At 37.6% G+C, this 21,635-nt stretch overlaps 3 protein-coding genes across 4 annotated transcripts; 2 read left to right on the top strand and 1 right to left on the bottom strand.

Annotated features, from left to right (window-relative positions):
• The first annotated feature begins 400 nt into the window (after positions 1-400).
• On the top strand, positions 401-4,724 carry LOC113532598 (free fatty acid receptor 2-like). Its single transcript, XM_026924032.3, has 2 exons — positions 401-532; positions 2,739-4,724. Exon 2 carries the CDS (start codon positions 2,754-2,756, stop codon positions 3,732-3,734), a length of 981 nt encoding a protein of 326 aa, XP_026779833.1. The 5' UTR covers positions 401-532; positions 2,739-2,753; the 3' UTR covers positions 3,735-4,724.
• Positions 456-9,971, top strand: LOC113532597 (free fatty acid receptor 2-like). 2 transcript variants are annotated; one of them, XM_053227803.1, is made up of 2 exons: positions 456-532; positions 8,239-9,971. In XM_053227803.1, the coding sequence occupies exon 2, from the start codon at positions 8,257-8,259 to the stop codon at positions 9,220-9,222; it is 966 nt and encodes a 321-aa protein (XP_053083778.1). In that variant the 5' UTR covers positions 456-532; positions 8,239-8,256; the 3' UTR covers positions 9,223-9,971. The 2 variants fall into 2 exon arrangements, with proteins under 2 accessions (XP_053083778.1, XP_026779832.3); XM_026924031.3 differs by lacking the exon at positions 456-532 and adding an exon at positions 4,903-5,252.
• A 302-nt stretch (positions 9,972-10,273) lies between these two features.
• On the bottom strand, positions 10,274-15,654 carry lim2.5 (lens intrinsic membrane protein 2.5). Its single transcript, XM_026924743.3, has 5 exons — positions 15,476-15,654; positions 12,957-13,147; positions 11,939-12,088; positions 10,676-10,810; positions 10,274-10,592 (listed from the first exon to the last, which is right to left on the bottom strand). The coding sequence occupies exons 2-5, from the start codon at positions 13,129-13,131 to the stop codon at positions 10,531-10,533; spliced, it is 522 nt and encodes a 173-aa protein (XP_026780544.1). The 5' UTR covers positions 13,132-13,147; positions 15,476-15,654; the 3' UTR covers positions 10,274-10,530.
• Between the last annotated feature and the right edge of the window lie 5,981 nt (positions 15,655-21,635).

The following is a 21,635-nucleotide window of genomic DNA, read 5'->3' on the forward strand; positions in this document are numbered from 1 at the left end:
GAGTTATTTGAATTGAATTAAAACACCATTATAAGATCTTTGGATAAAGAGCGTTCAGAGTGGTGTAAACTCACACAGGTGGAACGGTTTAGATTAAGCCCTTTCCTTGTTTAATCTAATATGTAGCTCCTTATATAAACAGACATCACACGGTCAGAGAGGATCATACAGAGCTGCTGCTCTACGCATACCCAAATAAAAACAGATGGCCCTGCCTGGTCATAAAAGTCACACAAGGTTTACAAGCCTCATTTATTTTTGTTCATTACTTAGACAGAAGGAAATACTGCATCATTTCCCTGAAGGACTTACCAAGAAGCAGTTCAGACCAAGGAGCAAAGTTACAAATCAGGATGTGAAAGAATGAAGAGGGATAGTTTATTAAAAAAAAATATTGAAATTCTACTGAAGAAATGTCAATGGATATGAGTTACAATGCATTTATTTGAGGAATTTGGACTGATTTAGGAGAAACGGTGGTGACAGAAAAGAAAAAGACTCATTTTTATCGTTGCATATTGCTGGCTTGAATGTAAGTATATCATTTTTTTTTTTTTAATTTAAGGTTTAAGCCTTTATTTATGCAATATTTTTTAATACTGTTTGTAGTATTACAAAAATTTAACAATCTTACTAATATAAATACAAATGGTCTGTTATGGGACTTATGGGAAGTCAGAGGAATATTAAACCTAAAGAACAAGCCAACATGTTGTTATTTAATTCTGCTTATTAGAGCCACATATGCCGGCTCCTTTGCAAACATGGCTGCGCCAATGTAACCAATGTGCAGTGTAAACATTGGTTTAATAATGACTCTAAAGGTTAAGCAGAATACTGGCTAATTTTATAGTTGGCTGTCTCTGACTCTTACGTTATCTACAAATAAGATTAGAGTAAACAAAACCTCTGATTCACCCCTGATTAATATTGTCCAGTTCATTATTCTTGTTCCATCTCTACTTATTTCCATAATTACTAATATCTGGAGTTGTCAACAAAGAAATTACTCGACTGATATCCTGATATTACAAGAAACAGACCCTTTATGTGCCATAGGTTCTCATCAAATACAAACACATCATTATTTTCTTGAATTAAACAACGAAATCTCCATCTCAGTTCTGCTGTACTGCTTTTTTTTTTTTTGCTTGGGTTTGTTTTCTGTTTGCAGGAGAGGCATGTAATGCCAGTCTTATCACATGACACATAAATGTATGTTTCCAAAAGTTTATAATTGCCATAATTGTCATAATTTCCATTGTCTATGTAGACTGGTGCTAAAAGATAGAGTTCGAAGTTCTTTTTCTTCTTTTTTTGGTCCTTGGGGACCATCCCTCTCTCCTAGTCGACAAGACCTACCCCAAAGCAATACAAAACACTAAATACCTGGTATCGAAGTATTTGTATCTGAAAAAGAGCATGACATCTGAGTGCCCAAGGAATAAGAAACACTGTTTGTTGGTCTCAGCTTCCAACTCCCCTGAAAAACATACTTACAGAGCCTTATGTAAGTTTTCACTTGGAACTTTCTGTGTTACAACCTGGAACTGAAACGGACATACCTGTGTATTTTATGTCATGAATCTACACAAAATAGCACATAATATTAAGGTGAATGGAAATATCAATATAGATTACAAAATTATTTACAAATAAAAAAAAATTGAGATAGCATAATTACTCATCTCAGTGCTGTGAAACCCCTGAATGATTCCTAAATTAGTTCAACGGAGCTGACCTGTGTACAATTCAAGTGTCGCGTGTTTAAATACGCCTTTTCCTGTTTGTTAGACATCATACCTAAACAACGAGATCTTGAAGACCAAAGAGCTATTAAAACAATCCTAGACAAAGTCATAGAAATATATCAGTCGAGGTTTGGTTATAAATAAATTTGAACATCCAAACTTTTCCCACACTTTGAACATCCCACAGAGCACCATTAGATCACCATTATTTAAAAATATGGCACAACTTTAACTTTGCTTAGAGGAGGCTGCCTACCAGAGGTCACAAGCTGACAAGTTATTGAAGGGAATTAGTCACAGAATAGGCCAAGGGTAAACATTATGCTACCACCACCATGTTTCACTGTGATGATGGTGTTTTTAAGGTAATGAGCATCATTGGGGTTCAAGCCCAAAAAATAAAATTTTGGTCTCATCAGAACAGAGAACCTTTTCTACATGAGTCTCCAACATGCATTTTTGGCAAATTCCAAACAGGAATTCATATAGCTCACCACACTTTCAAAAAGCTGTAGAGTGTCCAGGCTATGGTTGTCCAGCTTCTTCTGTCTGATCTTTCCAGCTCTTTCAATGTTACACTTGGCCTCTTGATTGCTTCTCTTACTAATCTCCTCTTTACCCAATCACTGACTTTTTGTTGGATGGTCCATATTATTTTCTTTTTCAAATAATGGATTTAATAGTGCTCAATGGGATGTTCAAAGGTTGGGATTTTTTTTATAACAAAACTCTGATTTGTCCCTGAACTTCGTCCCAGAATTGTTTGGTCTTCAGGATGCTGTTTGTTTAGGTATGTTCTCTAACATACTCTGAGGCTTTTCAGGAACAGGTGTATTTATATTGAGATCTTCAGAATATTTACGCAAGACACTGAAGTTTTAAAACCACCCTCTGTTATCTGACTCGATTGTGCTTTCAAAAACAGATCCAGGATTGAGTAAGCCAAGATTACCTGATTATTAACAAGAATGATTCTCCTTTGTTTAGACATTTGTCAGAGCTATGGTGTCCGGGGCTGTGATCCTGTCAGTCTACATCCTTACCTTTTTGATTGGCCTCCCGGCAAACACACTCGCCTTGTACACCTTCATCAAGAAGCTTCGTGACAAACCCACACCCACTGACTTCCTCCTGCTCAATCTGACCATATCGGACCTTCTTTTCCTGCTCTTCCTGCCTTTCAAGATGTACGAGGTAGCATCTGAAATGCGCTGGCTCCTCCCTAGTTACTTGTGTCCTCTCACCACGTTCATATTCTTCTCCACCATCTATACCAGCTCGCTGCTGCTGATGGCTGTTAGTGTTGACCGCTACCTGTGTGTGGCATTCCCAGTCAAGTATAAGATCCATCAGAAGCCTATATATGGAGTCATCTGCAGCATCTTTGTCTGGATCACTACGTCAACCCATCTCTGCTTTGTATACATTGTGGATCACCTGACTGGGGATGATAGCCATGGCCATGACTGCTACAACAACTTTACTCAGTCCCAGCTGGACGTAGTATTGCCCATGCGCCTGGAGCTATGCCTCGTTCTCTACTTTCTCCCACTCATCGTTTGCACCTTCTGCTACACAAGATTCATCCTCATTCTCAGGCGCACTGCCAGCCTCAATGAGGGGAAGAGACGGAGGGCCGTTGGCATGGCCATGGGAACACTGCTGGTCTTTGTGGTCTGTTTCCTGCCTTACAACACCACACATATCCTGGGCTACATCATTGAGGACAATGTGACCTGGAGATCCGATGCTTTGCTTCTCACCACCGTCAACACAGTCTTCGACCCAATCACTTTTTATTTCTCCTCAGCTGCCTTTCAGGGAAATCTGAAGGCTCTCCTAAGACCCAGGACTAAGACTGCTTACACTGGCGATGGGATAGAAAATGTCTGTACTACACAGAATCGAGTGAGACAAGGCAACCAGTCTGAAAATATACAAGATAATGATGCTAGTGAATTGCAATGTCCACAGGGAGTTTGATCTTCTGCAAACCTCTGAGTACCAAATTAGGGGGTCTTACAAGACCTTCACAGTTTGTAGACAGAATAGCAGAATCCACATGAATAAGTATCTTTACTTTGTTTGGTAACAAAATTTGTTTGAGGCAAGTTCCAGTGAGGCCAACTAGTTGGTGCCAAATTTGGTAATCAGTGGCATCCAAATTTAGCACATCTTAGGGGCAAGATGAGTCAATCTGGCACTCCTGAGATCATGAACCTCACAAAGTTGTAATTTATGTCACTCTGCCATTCTGACCTTATTGTCTGATGACTTATTCCATTTTATTGATCTATTTACATTGGGACAAAGCCAGAGCAAGTCTTCAGCCCTTCAACCCACAATGTTTGTTTCTAGCTGCATAAATCCTTTATTGGAGTCAATAAATCCAGTTTTTGCTATCTAAGGTTATGCAGGGGCTACGAAGTATAAGGTTATTTTGCAGGGCCAAAGGTTGAACTCTGTGGTGCAAATTTCACTCCCTCATCATGTTCCCATGTTTTATAACCCTCAACTTTCATCAACACCAAGACGAAAACACCTTTCACGGCCTCCACAATCAGATGATCTAAATGTCATATTCAGGGCTGTGTCTGTCCCTTGTGAGCTCTAAGCAACATCCTCCCTTGTGGTCAATGAAGAGATAAAATTACCTTCCTGAGGGAAACTGACGCAATAGCAGCACCTTGTCAGAAATAGGTTTAAAAGGTTTTGACTGTTAGGAAATGGTGTGACCAAGTATGGGCTTTTTTATTGGTTTATTTAAATTCTTCTTTTTTTTACTAACTTTTGTCATTAAATATGTATTGTGCAACAGCCCTGTGAGGAACATGGAATGAGAATACAACATTATGCAAAAGAGGGCTGAGTAAACAATGCAACCAAATAAAACCAAAGCAAAATGAAACATCATTTGTCCATGTAAAATATCTTAACTGATATCTTTGCTGTCCAAGAGCCTTGGTTTCAGTATTCCACATTAAAGCAATTTGCAGAAATTAATATTGTGTGGTATCTTATCAATATGTTTTATTACTCATACGCTGTTTAGTTGGGTTAGAGAACTATATGGATACATGAGGCTTCTACAGAAAAGGGAGTGCGGCCAGTAAACTGAAAGAAACACTAAGCGTCTTCTAACACTAAAAACTAAGAAAGACACTAAGAAAAAAAAAACATTAAATAGACTTTTCCATTAGCAATGAGTTGTAATGATGTCTAACCACCAGACTGAGCACTCACAGCTCTCAGCTACATATTATTAATGTTCATTGTCAGGGGGTGTTGCGTTTCCTAACTGACATCAACACAATCAAATTTGCATGGACTTCCTGAAGTTTCTGAAGTCTGTAGATTTTCTTTCCAGGCCTATTACCCAAGTGCAGTTGGACCTATATGCTGAAATTAGAAGTTCTTAACATATGGATTGCTTTTAATTTCAATAAGAAGCAAGAAGACTTCTTTGGTTATCATAACACTGGAGCATATTACTGTCATTGGGTAAGTTTTTTTTTTTTTTAAATTGACACTATTTTAAAACTGAATCTAGACATAGAAGCAAGATAAACTGTTCAGTGCTGTACTGTAGTTTAAGTTCCTTAACGTTAAACTGTAAATAATAATCAGTCAAAGACCCTGAATATTGCTATATCCATAATTTATGCTGGCAATATGGCAACCTGCCACATTTTCTCTTACTTCTTACTCTCGTACTTCTGTCTCCCTTACTTCTACCCTTACTAATTTTTTTCTGATATATTATAGAACAGAGGTTCTTAAAGTGGGGTCCGGGGAACCCCTAGGATCTGAGACATAGTCAAGGCACCTGTAATTTTTTATTTTCTTACATCTGAATGATGTATTACTGATCACTTCAATTGAATGTGTTTAATACAATCCTCAGTAACTCAAAAACAAGCCAGCCTATAAATAATATCAACTTGGACCTATTGTGTTCTGTTGGTGGAAAATTCAGGAATAAAAGGCTACAGGTTGTCAATAAATAACCAAAATATTTTAAAATAATGAGCATAATATTTGAATAGTGGATTATGATTGTAGGGAGTCTGTGAAATTTATTTTATAGTTAAAGGGGTCTCTAATAGCAAAAAGTCTGAGAGCCCCTGTTATAGATACTGAGGCATTAATACTTAATGCCGCAGTAAGCAAGTCTGAGTTTAATTATGTAATATTTTATTAAGTCTATTTTAAAATTACTGTTATGACATGATCACACAGAGAACTCATAAATTATAATTATTAATACAGGAAATGAAAAGGGGTATGGTAACCATTGTTCGTGGATGTTTGCACGTCAGCAATGAAGCTGTTTATTTGTATTGTGGTAACGCATATCAAACCATACAGGCATCAAGGAAGTTAATGAGTTAATGTTTGAGCTGCTCAAGTTGGAGGTGTAGGCAGCAGTGTGACATAGTTTGACTAAGTGCAACTGATTCTGTGATGATAAACATTTTCTTTTCATTTCTGAACATGATGCACTAGATAATACTATTTTACTACTGTTCTCCTAAAATAATTACGCTTAACTAAAACAGAAAATCCAAAAAAGTGAATGTACTAATATACTTTTTATACAGTGTATTATGTTAAGTCGAGAGTGCATAAGTAGCAATTAATTAGTAAATATGCTATGAGTCATTCCTTGTATGCGATACTTTCCCTTACTGTCTCTGGAGAAACTCTGATTAACTGTAAATGTTAGTTACATACCTATATAACTGTGGTTCTGTGAAACCACCAAGGGAGGAAAATCATCTGGATACCTTCCAACCTTCCATCAAAGTCAGATAGTAACATATGACATGGTGTTTGCAATAAGTACTACTGTTATATAGCCATCGTTTCCCTGAGACCATCTCAGTCTGAATGAAAAGATGGTTATCTGAGGGTCATAGAACCACAGTTTCATACTTAACTAGCAATTAATTTCACCCCTAACCACAAGTCACGGTAAGAATAACGAATGCCACAATGTCAAAAAGAACTGGAAATATCTAACTGGAAAGGTGACTGCCAGAACCTGGAGAGGGTGCATTGTGATACCCATCTAGCAGTACTGTAGGCTTCTGTAGGCTTCTTGGGTACTGTAGGCTTCTGTAGGCTTCTTGGGTTTTATCCACACAGGGCTGATGTGGCTACAGGCATTCATTCCAGCAAAAAAGGAGGTACTCTTGACAGTTGATTGGAGACCAATAATGACTGATTAAACAAGTGGAATCAGGTGTGGCCCCTGTTTGGTTAGAATAAAAACCTACATCCACATTGGTCCTTTGTGGATAAGACAGAAGGGTCCTGCTCTAAGTAATGCCCATGAGGAGTACACAACCTTTGTAGAGTGTACCAACTACAGTAGGGGCTGGTCATCTCTATAGGCCTGTATCATTTCCCTTTAGCAGAATAGTTGCTTGGATGGTCACCATCCATTCTCACCCATTCTTTCCATTCTACCTTCATGGAAAGCAACATGGTCAATGGACTGATTTACAAAATTGGGTGATATAACCTTGGGCAGAAAGCCCAAGTTCATCCACAAGGTCACTCCAAGGCTACCAACTCATGCACGGTGAGCCTATTGCCAGAGCAAGTAAATAGTGATAACTAGCAAAAAGGCACCCATTTCAGTTCAGCATCATACATAGGCCAGCAAGGAGGACCTTATGGGAATCCAGCATTGATTCTATGCCAGGCTTTTTGGAATCTTGGTGGATGGAAGTGCCTCATCCTTCCAAATTTAAGATCCCCCAAATAGATGCCATCAATGATGATGTGGTGTGCTGCAATGGCCAATCCGTACCTTTTAAAAGAAAAAGATATTTTGATAATAATTTGGGAAGAGCGATGCAATGGATCCAGTTAATGAGGCACACATCATTTGTAGGACAGTTTCCACCTAAAGGCATACAAGGCCTGTGTACTAAGGGGCCATACCCACAAGCACAAGTGACTTGGATAGAGGTGCCAAATTGGTGGCGTCTATGTCTCTCTCGTAGGGCACCAAGTATTCAGGGTCAACTATTATTCAACTATCACAATGACTGATATTGCTGATACCAAAGGTATTTTCACCCTCTTATTTTCGAACCAGTTAGGCCTGTGCTTCCTTACACAACATATGTTTCGCTCACATTCAGGCAGTGAAAATTATATATATATATATATATATATATATATATATATATATATATATATATTAGTGTGTGTGTATTTTCAAGCACTTAAGCATCATAAATGTTTTAACATGTTAAAAAAACATTAAAATGTTTTTAGGTCCAAAAGGCACTGCATACATGGAACAACCATAGTAGTCAACCAGTTACAGAAGTATTCAACCAGTGACTTAAGAATTGCTTGCAGAAAAAGCAATTAGTCAGTTACATGACTGATATATATGTATGTACCATATGATGTAGACAAAAACTGCAATCCATGTGCTGCATGATGTTTCTTATTCTTGTTCCACCAGTGTCCTGCAGTTACCAAAATGATAAACCACTGGGTCCTTCTCTCAGCCTACATTATAACCTTCTTAATCGGCCTACCAGCCAATATCCTGGCCATTTATGCCTTCATCAGGAAGCTTAGCAAAAAACCCACACCCACAGACGTCCTCCTGCTGAACCTGACTCTCTCTGATCTGCTGTTCTTGTTTTTCCTACCGATGAAGATGTATGAGGCTGCATCAGGCCTGCAGTGGCACCTTTCCCAGACCATGTGCTCTATCATGTCATTTGTCTTTTTCAGCACCATCTACACCAGCTCTCTGTTGCTGATGGCTGTTAGCATTGACCGCTACTTGGGAGTGGCCTTCCCAGTGACCTACATGAAATTTCGCAAGCTTCTCTATGCCATCATTGGCAGTATTTTCATCTGGCTGTTCAGTGGAGCACACTGCACACTTGTGTTTTTTGTCGTCCATATGGGCAAGGAGAACAGCACTCAACCCAAGACCACCTGCTACGAGAACTTCACCGATGACCAGAAAAGCATTGTACTTCCAGTGCGCCTGGAGTTTTTTGTGGTTCTTTGTTTGGTGCCCCTGGTTGTATGTGTGTTCTGCTATCTTAACTGCATCTGGATACTTTACCACAGGCCCCGCATAACAAAGGAGAAGAAGCAGAGGGCCATTGGAATGGCATTGGGCACCTTGAGCGTCTTCTTGATTTGCTTTATGCCCTACAACATCTCTCATCTGGTGGGCTTCAACACCAACAACAGCCCACCATGGAGGTACTACACACTGCTCCTAAGCACCTTCAACACTTGCCTGGACCCCATCATCTTCTACTTCTCCTCAACCGTGTATCGCAACACCACCAAAGTGTCCCTCTGGAGAGTTTTCTCAATTAGGCGCCGTCTAGGCTTGAACACCCCTCCCAATATGAGTGTTGAGGGAGATTCTAACTCTGACAAGGAATTTGACCGTCACAATAGTAACAACAGAAAATAAAGAGATTCTACAAGATTGTACAATGATTGTGCATCTTAAACATTGAGCTTGAATTAAATATTTTTGGCAAATTCATCAGGTGAGGCACATCCTAATAACTAAAATGTACAATGCTACCACAGACCTGTAGAGAATAAGGTGTATGATGTGAGAGTTGTTGACAGTAGTTCTGGCTGCAAGGCGTATCACAGGTTTATATTATTGTGCAGGTTCTAGTACATTATAGTTCCTATAGTAACAACAGACGCAGGGACTTGTATGTTGGATAATCAGATTTAAAAATGTACCTTTGTTTTTATGATGACGTTTTCTGGGAGATGTTTATTTAGTATTTTTTGAAGGAGTCTCCAGGACCAGAGCTTTGAAACAGTCAGATGTCAAAAAAAAAAAAAAACAATTCTGACACAGGGACGTTTTCAGGAAAGATGTCTTTTCTATAAGACCAGAAAATTATTTCACTTTACAATGGGCTGCATCACACACACATGTATAGCCACATACAGTAGCTACTATTTATATTGACCTCAAGACACTTCTTTTGGTGACTGAGGCTTGGTAAGCTGCGTCTACGCAGTTTGAAGATGAAGATCAAATGGGGTCCAATCAACTATTCTTTCAAAAGGTTTAAATTAGGTCAGAGGTCCAAATTTAATGTCTTGACTATGTTGTTATAAGTGCTTACCCATTTTTCTAATTATTGATGGGTTTCACCAAGGAAGACACTTCTGAAAGCAGCCAATATATTTTTGTCACTGATGTTCAGGCAAATATTTCATAATTCCTGGCATATGAAATGTTTATTATGCATTATTTAATAAATCAATAACTCAATAAACTCAAATAAACACAGCCAATAAAAAATATTTTAATGGTCTGATAATTTATTTGAAAATCTGCCCAGTCTGAATGCAACATTTTAATCTACACCCTGTAAACTTTCACTTTGCCACTTAAATCTCTACTATGCTTTGGTTCTCATGATAATGATAATGATAATGTTGTTGTTGCTGAAATGATAGTTCGGAATCATTTATCAGAGCAAAACAGGGACTGCCATTAACTTCAGGACATTTTTAATGCTTTTCCACTATTTACTGTCAATTACTCTTGAGACTGATGTCAGTAAGTGACTTGATTTTCCTGGAAAGAGGCTTACTAACTGCTTATTCTTGTCTATTTTTCCTATACAGTCAGTATGTACTATAATATCTTTCATTTATGTTTAGCAATATACTAACAACATATTACAATATATTCCTTTTTGGTATGGATTCTTCTTGTGGTTTTATTCCTTTAGTTTTTATCCACCTAGCGTGATCCAGCGACTCGCCTGCACTCGTGCATCCTGTAAGCACACATGTAAAATATACCTGCAACGCAAAAGAAAACAATAGTTACACTGATAGTTATAATAAAACATGGCTGTTTATATACTATTTACATATTTTCAGACCTGCAAAAAAGGTCATGAGCAGAGCAACCCAGCCGAGTATGTAGGACCAGGAGAAGCGCCAGTCACCAAAGCGCTTTCCCAGGAAGTTCACCGTCACCCCGGTGTAGATCGCCATGGCCAGAAAAACGAAGAGAGCTACAAAAGATTTTAGACTTTAGTCATCCAATATCTGCAGTTTGAGGTAATTTGGCTGCACTTGGGTAACAGAATCTGGCTCTTCTTAGGTAACTGGCCCTATTCATCCACTACAGTTAGAAAATTGGGTTCCTCAAGGGTTTTTCTAGTTTTTGAAAGGGGTTGACTTGGATCTATTTCTGAAAGAGAAATTCTCTGTTCTGCATTAAGTTCCTTAAACCATCTGAGTTGTATATAGAGTTGGCAACTAAAGTTACATCAATATTTACACAAGGAAAGATACTTGTATTCAGAGTAGGTGCAAGTGATGATTTCTGTGGTGACTTCTGACTGAGTGATGATAGTGTGCAAGCAAAATTTCATGGTCTGAGACATGCCTGTTTTCATCAAACTCCGCCTAGTGTGCGTAACTCACGCATATAAAAATAGCACATACACAGTATGGCCAAAGGTATGTGGACACCTGAACCTCACACCCATATGTGACTCTTCCGCTACTGTTGCCACAAACTTGGAAGCACACAATTGTATAGAATGTCTTCGTGTGCTGTTGCATTACAATTTCCCTTCAATAGAACTAAGAGGCCCAAACATGTTTCAGCATGACAATGCCCCTGTGCACAAAGTGAGCCCCATGAAGACATGAAGACATGGTTTGCCAAAGTTGGAGTGGAAGAGCTTGAGTGTCCTGCACAGAGCCCTGACCTCAACCCCACTGAACACCTTTGGGATGAACTGGAACACTGACTGCACTCCAGGCCTCCTTGTCTGACATCAGTGCCTGACCTCACTAATGCTCTTGTGGCTGAATGAGCACAAATCCCACAGCCACACTCCAAAATCTAGTTGAAAGCCTTCCCAGAAGAGTGGAGGTTATTATAACAGCAAAGGGGGACAACATCTGGAATGGGATGTACAATCACATATAGGTGAGATGGTCAGGTGTCCACAAACTTTTGGCCATATAGTGTATGTCTGAAGTCTGAATACTAATGTGCATTTTACATAACTCAGCTCTGAATACAGCCTTTAAAGAAGAACCCTTTATCATGCAAGATGGAACAACTATCTATCGGCAATCTCAACATTTTTGGATGAAGAATGTCTTAAAAGCAGTTTGGAACTAACTTGAAACAAAAAACATGATCCCTGCAGCAAAGGAACGACTGAATCTCTCAAAGCCAGAGAAGTGGGTGAAGGAAAGAATGCCGGCGATGATCCCTGCGAAGCATGACATCGATGACAGGATCATGAAGGCCCTTGTGGCGTTCCAGTATGCTGGCAACAATTGCATGAGAGAAGAACAAAAAGAAAGATAAGATCAAATTAGCCTAAATTTAGAACTGATGTGAAATTTGAAAAGTTGCAAAATTACTAATAAACCATCCATCCTCTGTACTGCTTATCCTACACAGGGTTGAGGGGTAACCTGGAGCCTAATATTAAAAGTTGATATTATACCAGTCTATTAAGTGCACTTATCTAGTTCCTAATAAACTGGGAATTCAGTGTGTATGAAAAACATATAAACTAGGTTGACACTGTTTTATGCCAGTGTTTTCTGTACTAGAAATATTTTAAACACATAATAATGTAAGTAGTTTTAAAGTTAGCTAAGGGTTTTGGGAGATCTCGATGATGCTTTTGAAGTCTTACAAATTAAGTAATCAAAAATGCTTTACATTATAAGTAATTCTCTTATCCAATGTGACTAACAAATGAAGCAGAATCCAGTCCGTAAATATAACCGAGCAAATAACTGGGCAGGTGTGGACACTATTGAAGAACCTTAACCATGAAACCAACACCATGGACAGCTTTGGTACCATAACCTTCCCGAGGTATCATAAGCCATGATTCCAATCTAGGCATTAAGTAATAAATAAAAAGTGCTGTTATGGGAAAGTAGTCAATGATGGGGTGGTGTGAAGTGGCCTTACGTGAAACGAGTTACTGTTATCACCCTGATTAATTATTTTCCAATAACAGCATATCCTGAATTGTTTTACTTCTTTTATACCACAGCAAAGTTGCCAACACTAACAATATTTTATTTATTAAAGAACGACACATTGTAGTTTTTATCCATTTATAGTTACATTTAGTTAAATCTAGTTTAATAACTAGTGGATCCGGTCTGACTTACCAATGCTGTCCGTCTGCATGTAGCACTTGCCCGACATGCAGTAGCGCCACAGGCCCTGGTGAGCGAAGCTGCCTGATAGGCGGTACTGCATCCAGTAATCAGTGGCTGTGGACACCACCAGGAGGATGTTGGCCACGATGGCACAGAAAAGGCCTCCTCCCATGAAGCTGTACATCCTGACGCTCAACACACTACTCACAGACAAGATGGTACAGTTAGGAAGCAGCTTTTATCTCTTTTGTCTTTTATCACAACACATCTGCCATACCGCTGCAGGGGTGTGGATCTTTACTGCAAATGAAGACCATACAGGGGCCTAATTTTGAAAGAGAATACTTGGTAATATTGTGGTTTATGTACTGTATATAGCAGGCAGAATCAAGATACCAGTGATGCTTGGGGTAGACAGTACCTATATAATGGTAAAAATAAATAAATAAATAAATTGAATTGAATAATGACCATCACTTGCTTGAGAATAAAACATAATGAGCAGTTCTGGATTCCATTTTATTAGTAATATACTGAATATAGGAAATGTTACAAGTAATATTAAAATAGCAGTAACATAACAAAGGCAAGGATATGTACAAGGTGATATGTAATAATAATAATAATAATAATAATAATAATGTAAAATTGTATCTATACTGAGAAGTAAATTGACATCTCACTCCTAAAAAATGGAAGAAGTGCCAACACTTTTACCCTCAGCACGTTGTCCATAGTCTACGATTACAAACCCCACCCCTTTCCCTTCAATAGTTGCATATTGAACATGACAGGCTCTTCAATTTTGTGACAAAATGACACTCTCCTATGTATCTGTTTCCGGATGACATTTTTGTCAAACCAGCAAGTCAAGCAATTTATTTGTTTAATATAAAAAAATATTTAAAATGCATATTCAAAGAATAATGCATATTAAAAATACTAACTAACTTTCCCAATAAAGTATAATCTCCTTTTGTTTTTTAAAAGAATATGACACACATGCTGTACTGCTTACTCACTGGAATTATTTGCAGTATGTATCATAAGAACGTTTTAGATGTGTATAACAGATTATATTAAAAAAAGGACAAAATAGGTAGAGATAAAGGGCAAATTATAATACAGTGTGAAAATCACTAGATATTGATGTTGTAATTAATTTACTATTTAATAATGAGACATTCAGGTGACTTTAAAATACAAAAATTAAAATATTAAATAAAATAAAAATATAACAATTTAAAAATATTTTTAAAAAATCCATAACACAATGTTTTTTTTTTTTTTTTTTTTTTTTTTTTTTTTTTTAAACTGCGTCAATAAGTGTCAGTACAGCTGAAGTTTTCATGGAGAAAATTCCAGAGTTTGGGAATTTGGGACTTTCCAAAAATTCCTTTATTTTGGTCTAGATTTTGGCAGAAGCCTTTGGAACACCCATGTTAGTAATTAGAAATCATTAGCAGGCTGAGGCTAAGAGAAGAACTTGCTTTTTAAGTGACTTAAAAATAAGTAGTAGTTTTTGCATGATACAGTGTTAGCAGTATGATCACTCTCAAATAAGCATTTTAGATTCCTGACATAATATTTGGCCTTTAGGAAATTATTACTTAGCTACTCGTAAAGGTCATCTATATACCATCTAGACAAATGTCATTAAAATTCCCCAGGAAGTCACACCAACGGTGCTTTCATCTTTACCTCTAAAACATGCCTACATTCAACTTCTCTCTAGAAGTAAAGTAATTTGTCAGCATTTATATTCACAGCAATGCCATTTAAATTGAGGTCTTTTTTTTCACAGCATCACAAACAATGAAGAAGGATCGCTTCCTTGAACTCCATCACCTTAATAGGGGAACGAAATAATTCCACAGATGGCAAGGTTAAATCAAGGTTAAGACTTTAGATCTTTAGCCCTAAAGCCTGAAACTTCATGGCGTTTATCCAGCCTAGCTTACGAGCTGAATTTGAACTGAATTTGAACTATTTAAACTCTGAGCTTCACTTCATGTATTCAATATCTTGATTAAAATGGTTTTTTTCCCATCCACCACAAGCATGTAGTTGATCTTCTGACACTGTTGAATTGATCTAAAGCCTCGTTTTCAGTGTCTCAGCCATTCTGATCTCCTGCAAAGTACAAAATGTCCTCCATTTGCACCACCAAATGATACTAATTATATGAAAATGATCCTGGCTAGCATCAATACCCGGTGCAGTAATACTATTTGCATGGACACAGGAAAAAACAATGGCTGTTATAGGATAATAATAATAAAGGATTATTTGTTATTATTATTATAATAATAGTAATAGGATTATTTGTTATTACTATTATAAATTACTAGCATATGATTAACCAAAGAGATGCTTAAAAGAAATTAATCTTCATAGTTAGCTTTGAAGAACAACATTTTCATTTATTTATACTAATATGACTGCAGGATCACTTCAAACCGAATAACCTAAATTCTTAACATTACACATTTTTTTCATCCTTTGAAAAAAAACGAAATGATTCTTACCTGAGTTCTTCAGGATAAAGGAAAACTCTGATTTTTTTTTCACAAGGAAAGAGAGGAGATGGGAATCTCGCAGAGAGCGTAACACCAAAGAGGACCTCCTAGGCTGAATTCCAAAAAGTTATCCCAGCTTTTCTGTCGATGGTGGCAAAATCCTTTAAAAACACACATTTGCTCACACCGAACAAATACACTCGAGCCGGCCGGGGCCAGGGCCAGGGCCACGTGACCCTTGGTCAGTGTTTGGACTGGGGTCATGGTAGTGGGAGGGGATGGGTATGTGTATATGCGTGTGTATGTGTGTGTGATGGCCCCTTTTTTTGTTCCTGTATGGGTTTTTCTAGAACGGTGGATGTGCAGAGGCTTGCAGTAACGCCGCTCTACTGTCAATGCAACATGCTGAAGCTCACACTTTCTTTCAGGCTGTGACTGGATGTGCTGTTTGAACACGAGGGGCCGTGTTCATAGCAGACACATGACCACTGACACACACACACACACACACACACACACATACATTTGACTTACTAGCATTGTGAGAACCTCCCATTCATATAATTATTAATGTAATTCTTACTGTATTACTGTAACTCTAACCCCAGTAGCCAAAAGCAAACCTTCTGGGTCTTTTAGGTTTTTTTTTTTTAATTCAAATGGAGGTTTTTTTATTTAAAAAAATAAATAAATAAATAAAAAAGAAGGTTTCCTCATGGGTAGCAGCCGTGTGTCCCCACAATGTTCAAAACTGTCAGATTTTCCTGTCCATGTAGGGACATTTGCTCCACACCCGGATAAAAACATGCCCACAAACATGCACACACACACACACACACACACACACACATACATTTTACTTACTAGCATTGTGAGAACCTCCCATTCATATAATTATTAATGTAATTCTTACTGTATTACTGTAACTCTAACCTCAGTAACCAAAAGCAAACCTTTTGGCTCTTTTATTTTTTTTTTAAATACAAATGGAGGTTTTTTTTAATTAAAAAAAAAAAAAAATACATAAAAAAGAAGGTTTCCTCATGGGTAGCAGCCAAGTGTCCCCACAATGTTCAAAATTGTCAGATTTTCCTGTCCATGTAGGGACATTTGCTCCACACCCAGATAAAAACATGCCCACAAACATGCACACACACACACACACACACACACATTTGACTTACTATCTTTGCGAGAACCTCCCATTCATATAATTATTCATGTAATTCTTACTGTATTACTGTAACTCTAACCTCAGTAACCAAAAGCAAACCTTCTGGGTCTTTTAGGTTTTTGTTTTAATACAAATGGAGTTATTTAAATAAATAAATAAATAAATAAGAAGGTTTCCTCATGTGACACTGAATAGATGTGGCATTGATTAAAAGTATAAAAACATATAGTTTTATATTTTTAACATATATTTTGAAACCTGCTTTTACATTACTGAGGGTCAAAACCTTAATGTCTGTCATAAAATCACAGACTTGCCAATTATAACCTTATAATTCCAAGGTCTCAAAATAAATTAGATATTCTGTATTTTCTTCCTCTGGAGGATCCTTTAATAACAAATAACCATTTTAACAAAAATGGAACATATATTATGCAAAGTACCCATGTATAGAAAAAGCTCATGACTAGAAGATGACGAAGTTCAAGATTTCTTTTTTTTCTTTTTATTTATTTTTAAATTTAATTACAGATTACACTAGCACAAAATGTTCAAACCAACAACTAACAATTGTTTAATTATTACAGTTAATTTTGAAGTGCTTGCTTTTGTGCAAAACATCATTTCAGATAAAATATTATAATACAATATTTAAACTTTGGAGGAAATATCTTCTTTTCTGGCTGTAATCATAGCGGATTGGTATCCGTGTGGGAAAGAAAAGAAAAATAAGAGTTATTCGTTTCTGTATGTTTATTGGGGGCTGATGCATGATCCTGTGAAAAGCTTCATCTGTTACATTGCCTTCACCCTATTTAGATACGGATCTCACAATTCAGTTAAAGGAAATGAATATCACACAGTGTGATCGTTCTGCTGAATATTCTGGAAATTTTCACACTAAAATTTTGGTGTTAATTAGCTAGCGTCATGGTTTTTTTTTTTTTTTTTTTTTTAATGATTTTTGGGTATACTGAGTTATAAAAGTAAGTAAATATACAGTATACTATAGAGGTATAGCTAGAAAACTAAGTGTTTAGGGTGAAGAATTTCTGATGTTTCCATTCAGATAGTTATGCTCCTCAAATATTTGCCTCGCACCTCCGGGGTTGGGGGTTCGATTCCTGCCTCCGCCCTGTGTGCACCCTGTGATTCGGGGGTTTCCTCCGGGTACTCCGGTTTCCTCCCTAAGCCAAAGACAGGCTGACTGGCATCTCTAAATTGTCCGCAGCGTGTGAGTGTGTGTGTGATTGTGCCCTGAGATTGGTACCGAGTCCCCTATGACCCTGTGTAGGATAAGCAGTACAGAAAATGGATGGATAGATATATAATGAAAATCCCTAATACTGTTAATCGTGAAGTGGATAATGGCATGGTAACATGCTAGTAACAAAATGGAACAAAGGAATAAGACTCTTGAGGGCATGCTGTTATAGAAAACTAATCAATGATAGGGTGGTGTGAGGTGGCCTGAGTGTTTTACTCGATCCTACCATTGTTAAATAAGCTTTGTCCTTTTGCTAAACTCAAGTGGAGAATAAATCTAGTGTAATGTTACGGATTAGATATGAATCAAAGCTAGGAGAGCCAGTTAGCATGATCTCATTCGCATTGGGCTACACTGTCCTGGTGTGTCAGATGTTGCGTTCAGACAGAACTTTTCAATTTGTTCCTTCGACATAAGAAAGTGAACACACAATACACTCTGGATAAAGTTGTGAGAACACAATTGCTAAGTAACTCAGGCTTTTACTTTCATCGCACTCGCTTGAAGTGTAGTTTAAATTAGGCTACTAGTTTGTTTATATTTTGCAAAACAGAGGCAACTATATTTGTTAAAAAAAAAACATCGCTGGTAAGTACAAACAAAAATAATAACTGTGTGAGCAAAATTGTTTTATATATATATATATATATATATATATATATATATATATATATATATATATATATATAAATATATATATATATATATATATATATATATATATATATATATATATATATATATATGTATGTATAGTCCCATGCACATCAGTTGAGACCAGTTATGAACTTGAGTGATATAAGCATAATTGTTAGGCTTTTTTTTTAAAACAGACAATGTAAAGGCACAGTGACAGTGGAAACTTGAAAGAACTGCCAGGAACTTTGACATTTTTCTCAGATGTGTTAGTAAGTTACCAAGAAAAGAATTCCTATGACTAAATGTTAACTAAAATTACACTTGGTGTGAAAAGCTTAACCAAACTTCCTTGTGATGTGGCATGTTACAAACTCGACCCGTTGCATCACAGGATATGAAAAACATAAGGATATGAGTTCACTTCTCTTAAACACAGTAAACACCTGGCTTGAGTTGTACGTATTAAGATCATCCCCGTTATCCCCATTAAGATTATCCCCAGTTTTTAGAATAATTAAAAGAACAAGACACAACAAGAAACCATATTGAATCTAGGTCACTAGTGTGCATTTCAGATGTTCATATTTACCAGCGTTTCAGCCATCAGGTTCAAATCAGTAAAAAGTGGATAATGGCATGGTAACATGCTAGTAACAAAATGGAACAAAGGAGTAAAACACTTGAGGGCATGCTGTTATAGGAAAATAATCAATGGCAGGGTGGTGTGAGGTGGCATGAGTGTTTTGTTCCTTACTCGACCCTACCATTGTTAACTAAGCTTTGTCTTTTTGTCTGAACTCAAGTGGAGAATAAATCTAGTAGAGGAACTATATATGAATAAAAGCTAGGAGAGCCAGTTAGCATGATCTCATTAGAGATGTTAGCATTAGTCTGAATAGTTAGCCTAGAAACCATACCACTGAATTTGTACCTTCATGACGGCAATCACGAATGCTGAAACAGCAGTTCCGCACACTGCACACACCACAGCTACGAGCAAGAATTCATGTACAGGAATTGAATCTGCAAGATAATCAGTATGACATTTAAAAAAAGCCTTACTCTTCAGAATTGTTCTATTCCCAGTAACTAGACATGGATAGTGATTTCTCTTAACTTAATTCCAGTTGAGCAAATAGTTATCAAGTTTTATAATTATTTAATAAGACCTTTGGTTTTTAGGTGGTTTAGAGAACGCAGTCTTTGTTCATTTGTGGCATGGCAGATGATTGTGAGACCTCGTCTACTTCTAAAACATCTAATCAGTGTCAAGTTCAGCTTCCTGCGGGATTTGGAGATGAATGTGTGATTGATGTGAAAGACTGAGGCATTCCAGGATAAGAGTCAACCACACACTCACACCTAAATTCTTTATTGTCAAGTGTGCAGGCCAACTCTGTGGAAATGACCAGCGCAACTAGAAAATGAGATATGAGCAATGAAAATGTTACAAAAATTACACTTAACAATGTGGGCTCCTGAATTGTCTTCCAACATTTTCTCCCACTTTGTCACAGGTCACTGATCTAGGAACAGCACTGTCAGTCATCAGCATTGTCATCTGTAGCATCTGTAGCCAGGAGTCTAGAGATCTAGAGTTCTCTGGATGGAGGTGGTGGCATACTGTCTCTCCTCTGTCAATCACAGTGACACTAGCCAATCGCGGGCCTCTGTGAGCTCATGTATGTGGAAGAGGGCAGATAGCGCATTCCTCCGAGTGTGTTACACTGCCTTGTGATGCAGCATGAGCAGCAGTGCAAAAACATGAAGGGGCTATCTTCACATGTCTCTGAGAAAACCTTCATTCTCCCCAGTTATACCTGTTGTATGATAGGAGAGAGCTAGCTAGTGCAAATGATGAAAATGGGGAACCCTGTGACTGGCTTTTCACAAGTTGGCCTGTTTTACTGGCTGTCAGTAGAACTGTTTTGAGTAAAAATGCCTATTTTAAACCACATTGGAACATTACAGAGATTATTTTAAGGCAATCTGATTGACAGTTGAAAGACTTTTACTAGGTGGATTAAGTAGCCATCTTTTCAGAATCAGGAACACGTGGAAACACTAAAGAAGCAAAGAAAAACTTTGGTGCGAAGCTGCCATATAGCTGTCCTGCTAGCACAACACTCACAAGCTTTTATTTTTCCATATTCATTGAGTATCTTTGAAATTACAAGGCAGCCTGTATCATTGGTAAGGAGTAAACAGAACATCCATGGACACTCACAGTTCACGTGAAACCTTGTGTTGTTGGAGCTGTTGTCTCTCATTAAGAGCCAAGCTATAATATGGGGCCATAAACCCACTGATGCTAAGCGGAGCATCTCTGAATGTTCAGTAAGCTGAACATCTGTCTCCCTGCACGTGGAACCAGCTGTAGGACAGTACTGCAGGGAATGCCCTAGTTACACAGGACCGTGTGACAGACTGTCCCTCCTGGACGTGCACCGGATGATGGATGATGGACTCGTTCATCGTTGGTGCTGGACAAAAAGCAAAATGGGTTGTGTGTCAGAAAAAGGGTATCTGATTGAGTACAGTTAAGGGAAGACTCTAACTTTTTTCCAAACTCATCTCTATCTACCTCTTCAGTATGTTTTTTTAATGTTACACAATCAATGAATAGGCAAATAAATAGACTGACTCTTCTCAGCACTGCTGAATGCTCAATTCTGATTGGTCAGAAGATTGATTTATTTCCTGTAACAGCAGCTTTGACAATAGTTCTGGTTTATATTAATTGCTAATTTCTAATATGTTATTGTATCTGTAGTAGCAACTTGCACTGGGATTTGTATGGTGAACACTCCATATTAACAGAAAAAAAAAGTGTAATTGTTGATATGGTGTAGTTTTTGGAAGGAGTCTTCAGTGTCAGTGCAATCTATTTAAATAGCTAGTCAACTTATCTCTTATGTTATAACAGCTATAAACCAGTTATTCTCTCACAAAATGGTGTTTGTCATGCTAATGAGAAACCAGAAATCAAAACCAGAATCAGTCTCTGTTCTGATGACTCTCCCATGGAGCAAAACTTACTGACTGTTGACTCTGGAGACTCTTTCATTAAATGTTAAAAAGTGGCTTCT

This window comes from Pangasianodon hypophthalmus, chromosome 22, assembly GCF_027358585.1.
Source record: "Pangasianodon hypophthalmus isolate fPanHyp1 chromosome 22, fPanHyp1.pri, whole genome shotgun sequence".
Lineage (NCBI taxonomy): Eukaryota > Metazoa > Chordata > Actinopteri > Siluriformes > Pangasiidae > Pangasianodon > Pangasianodon hypophthalmus.

Excerpts from the sequence above, each read along its gene's own strand:
- LOC113532598 (XM_026924032.3), top strand. The coding sequence starts at position 2,754 with ATGGTGTCCGGGGCTGTGATCCTGTCAGTCTACATCCTTACCTTTTTG.
- LOC113532597 (XM_026924031.3), top strand. The coding sequence starts at position 5,148 with ATGCTGAAATTAGAAGTTCTTAACATATGGATTGCTTTTAATTTCAAT. Across the intron at positions 5,253-8,238 it reads GAGCATATTACTGTCATTGG|TGTCCTGCAGTTACCAAAAT; the intron begins GTAAGTTTTTTT and ends TTGTTCCACCAG.
- lim2.5 (XM_026924743.3), bottom strand. The coding sequence starts at position 13,131 with ATGTACAGCTTCATGGGAGGAGGCCTTTTCTGTGCCATCGTGGCCAAC. Across the intron at positions 12,089-12,956 it reads CATGCAGACGGACAGCATTG|CATACTGGAACGCCACAAGG; the intron begins GTAAGTCAGACC and ends AATTGTTGCCAG. Across the intron at positions 10,811-11,938 it reads GATCATGTTTTTTGTTTCAA|CTCTCTTCGTTTTTCTGGCC; the intron begins GTTAGTTCCAAA and ends AATCTTTTGTAG.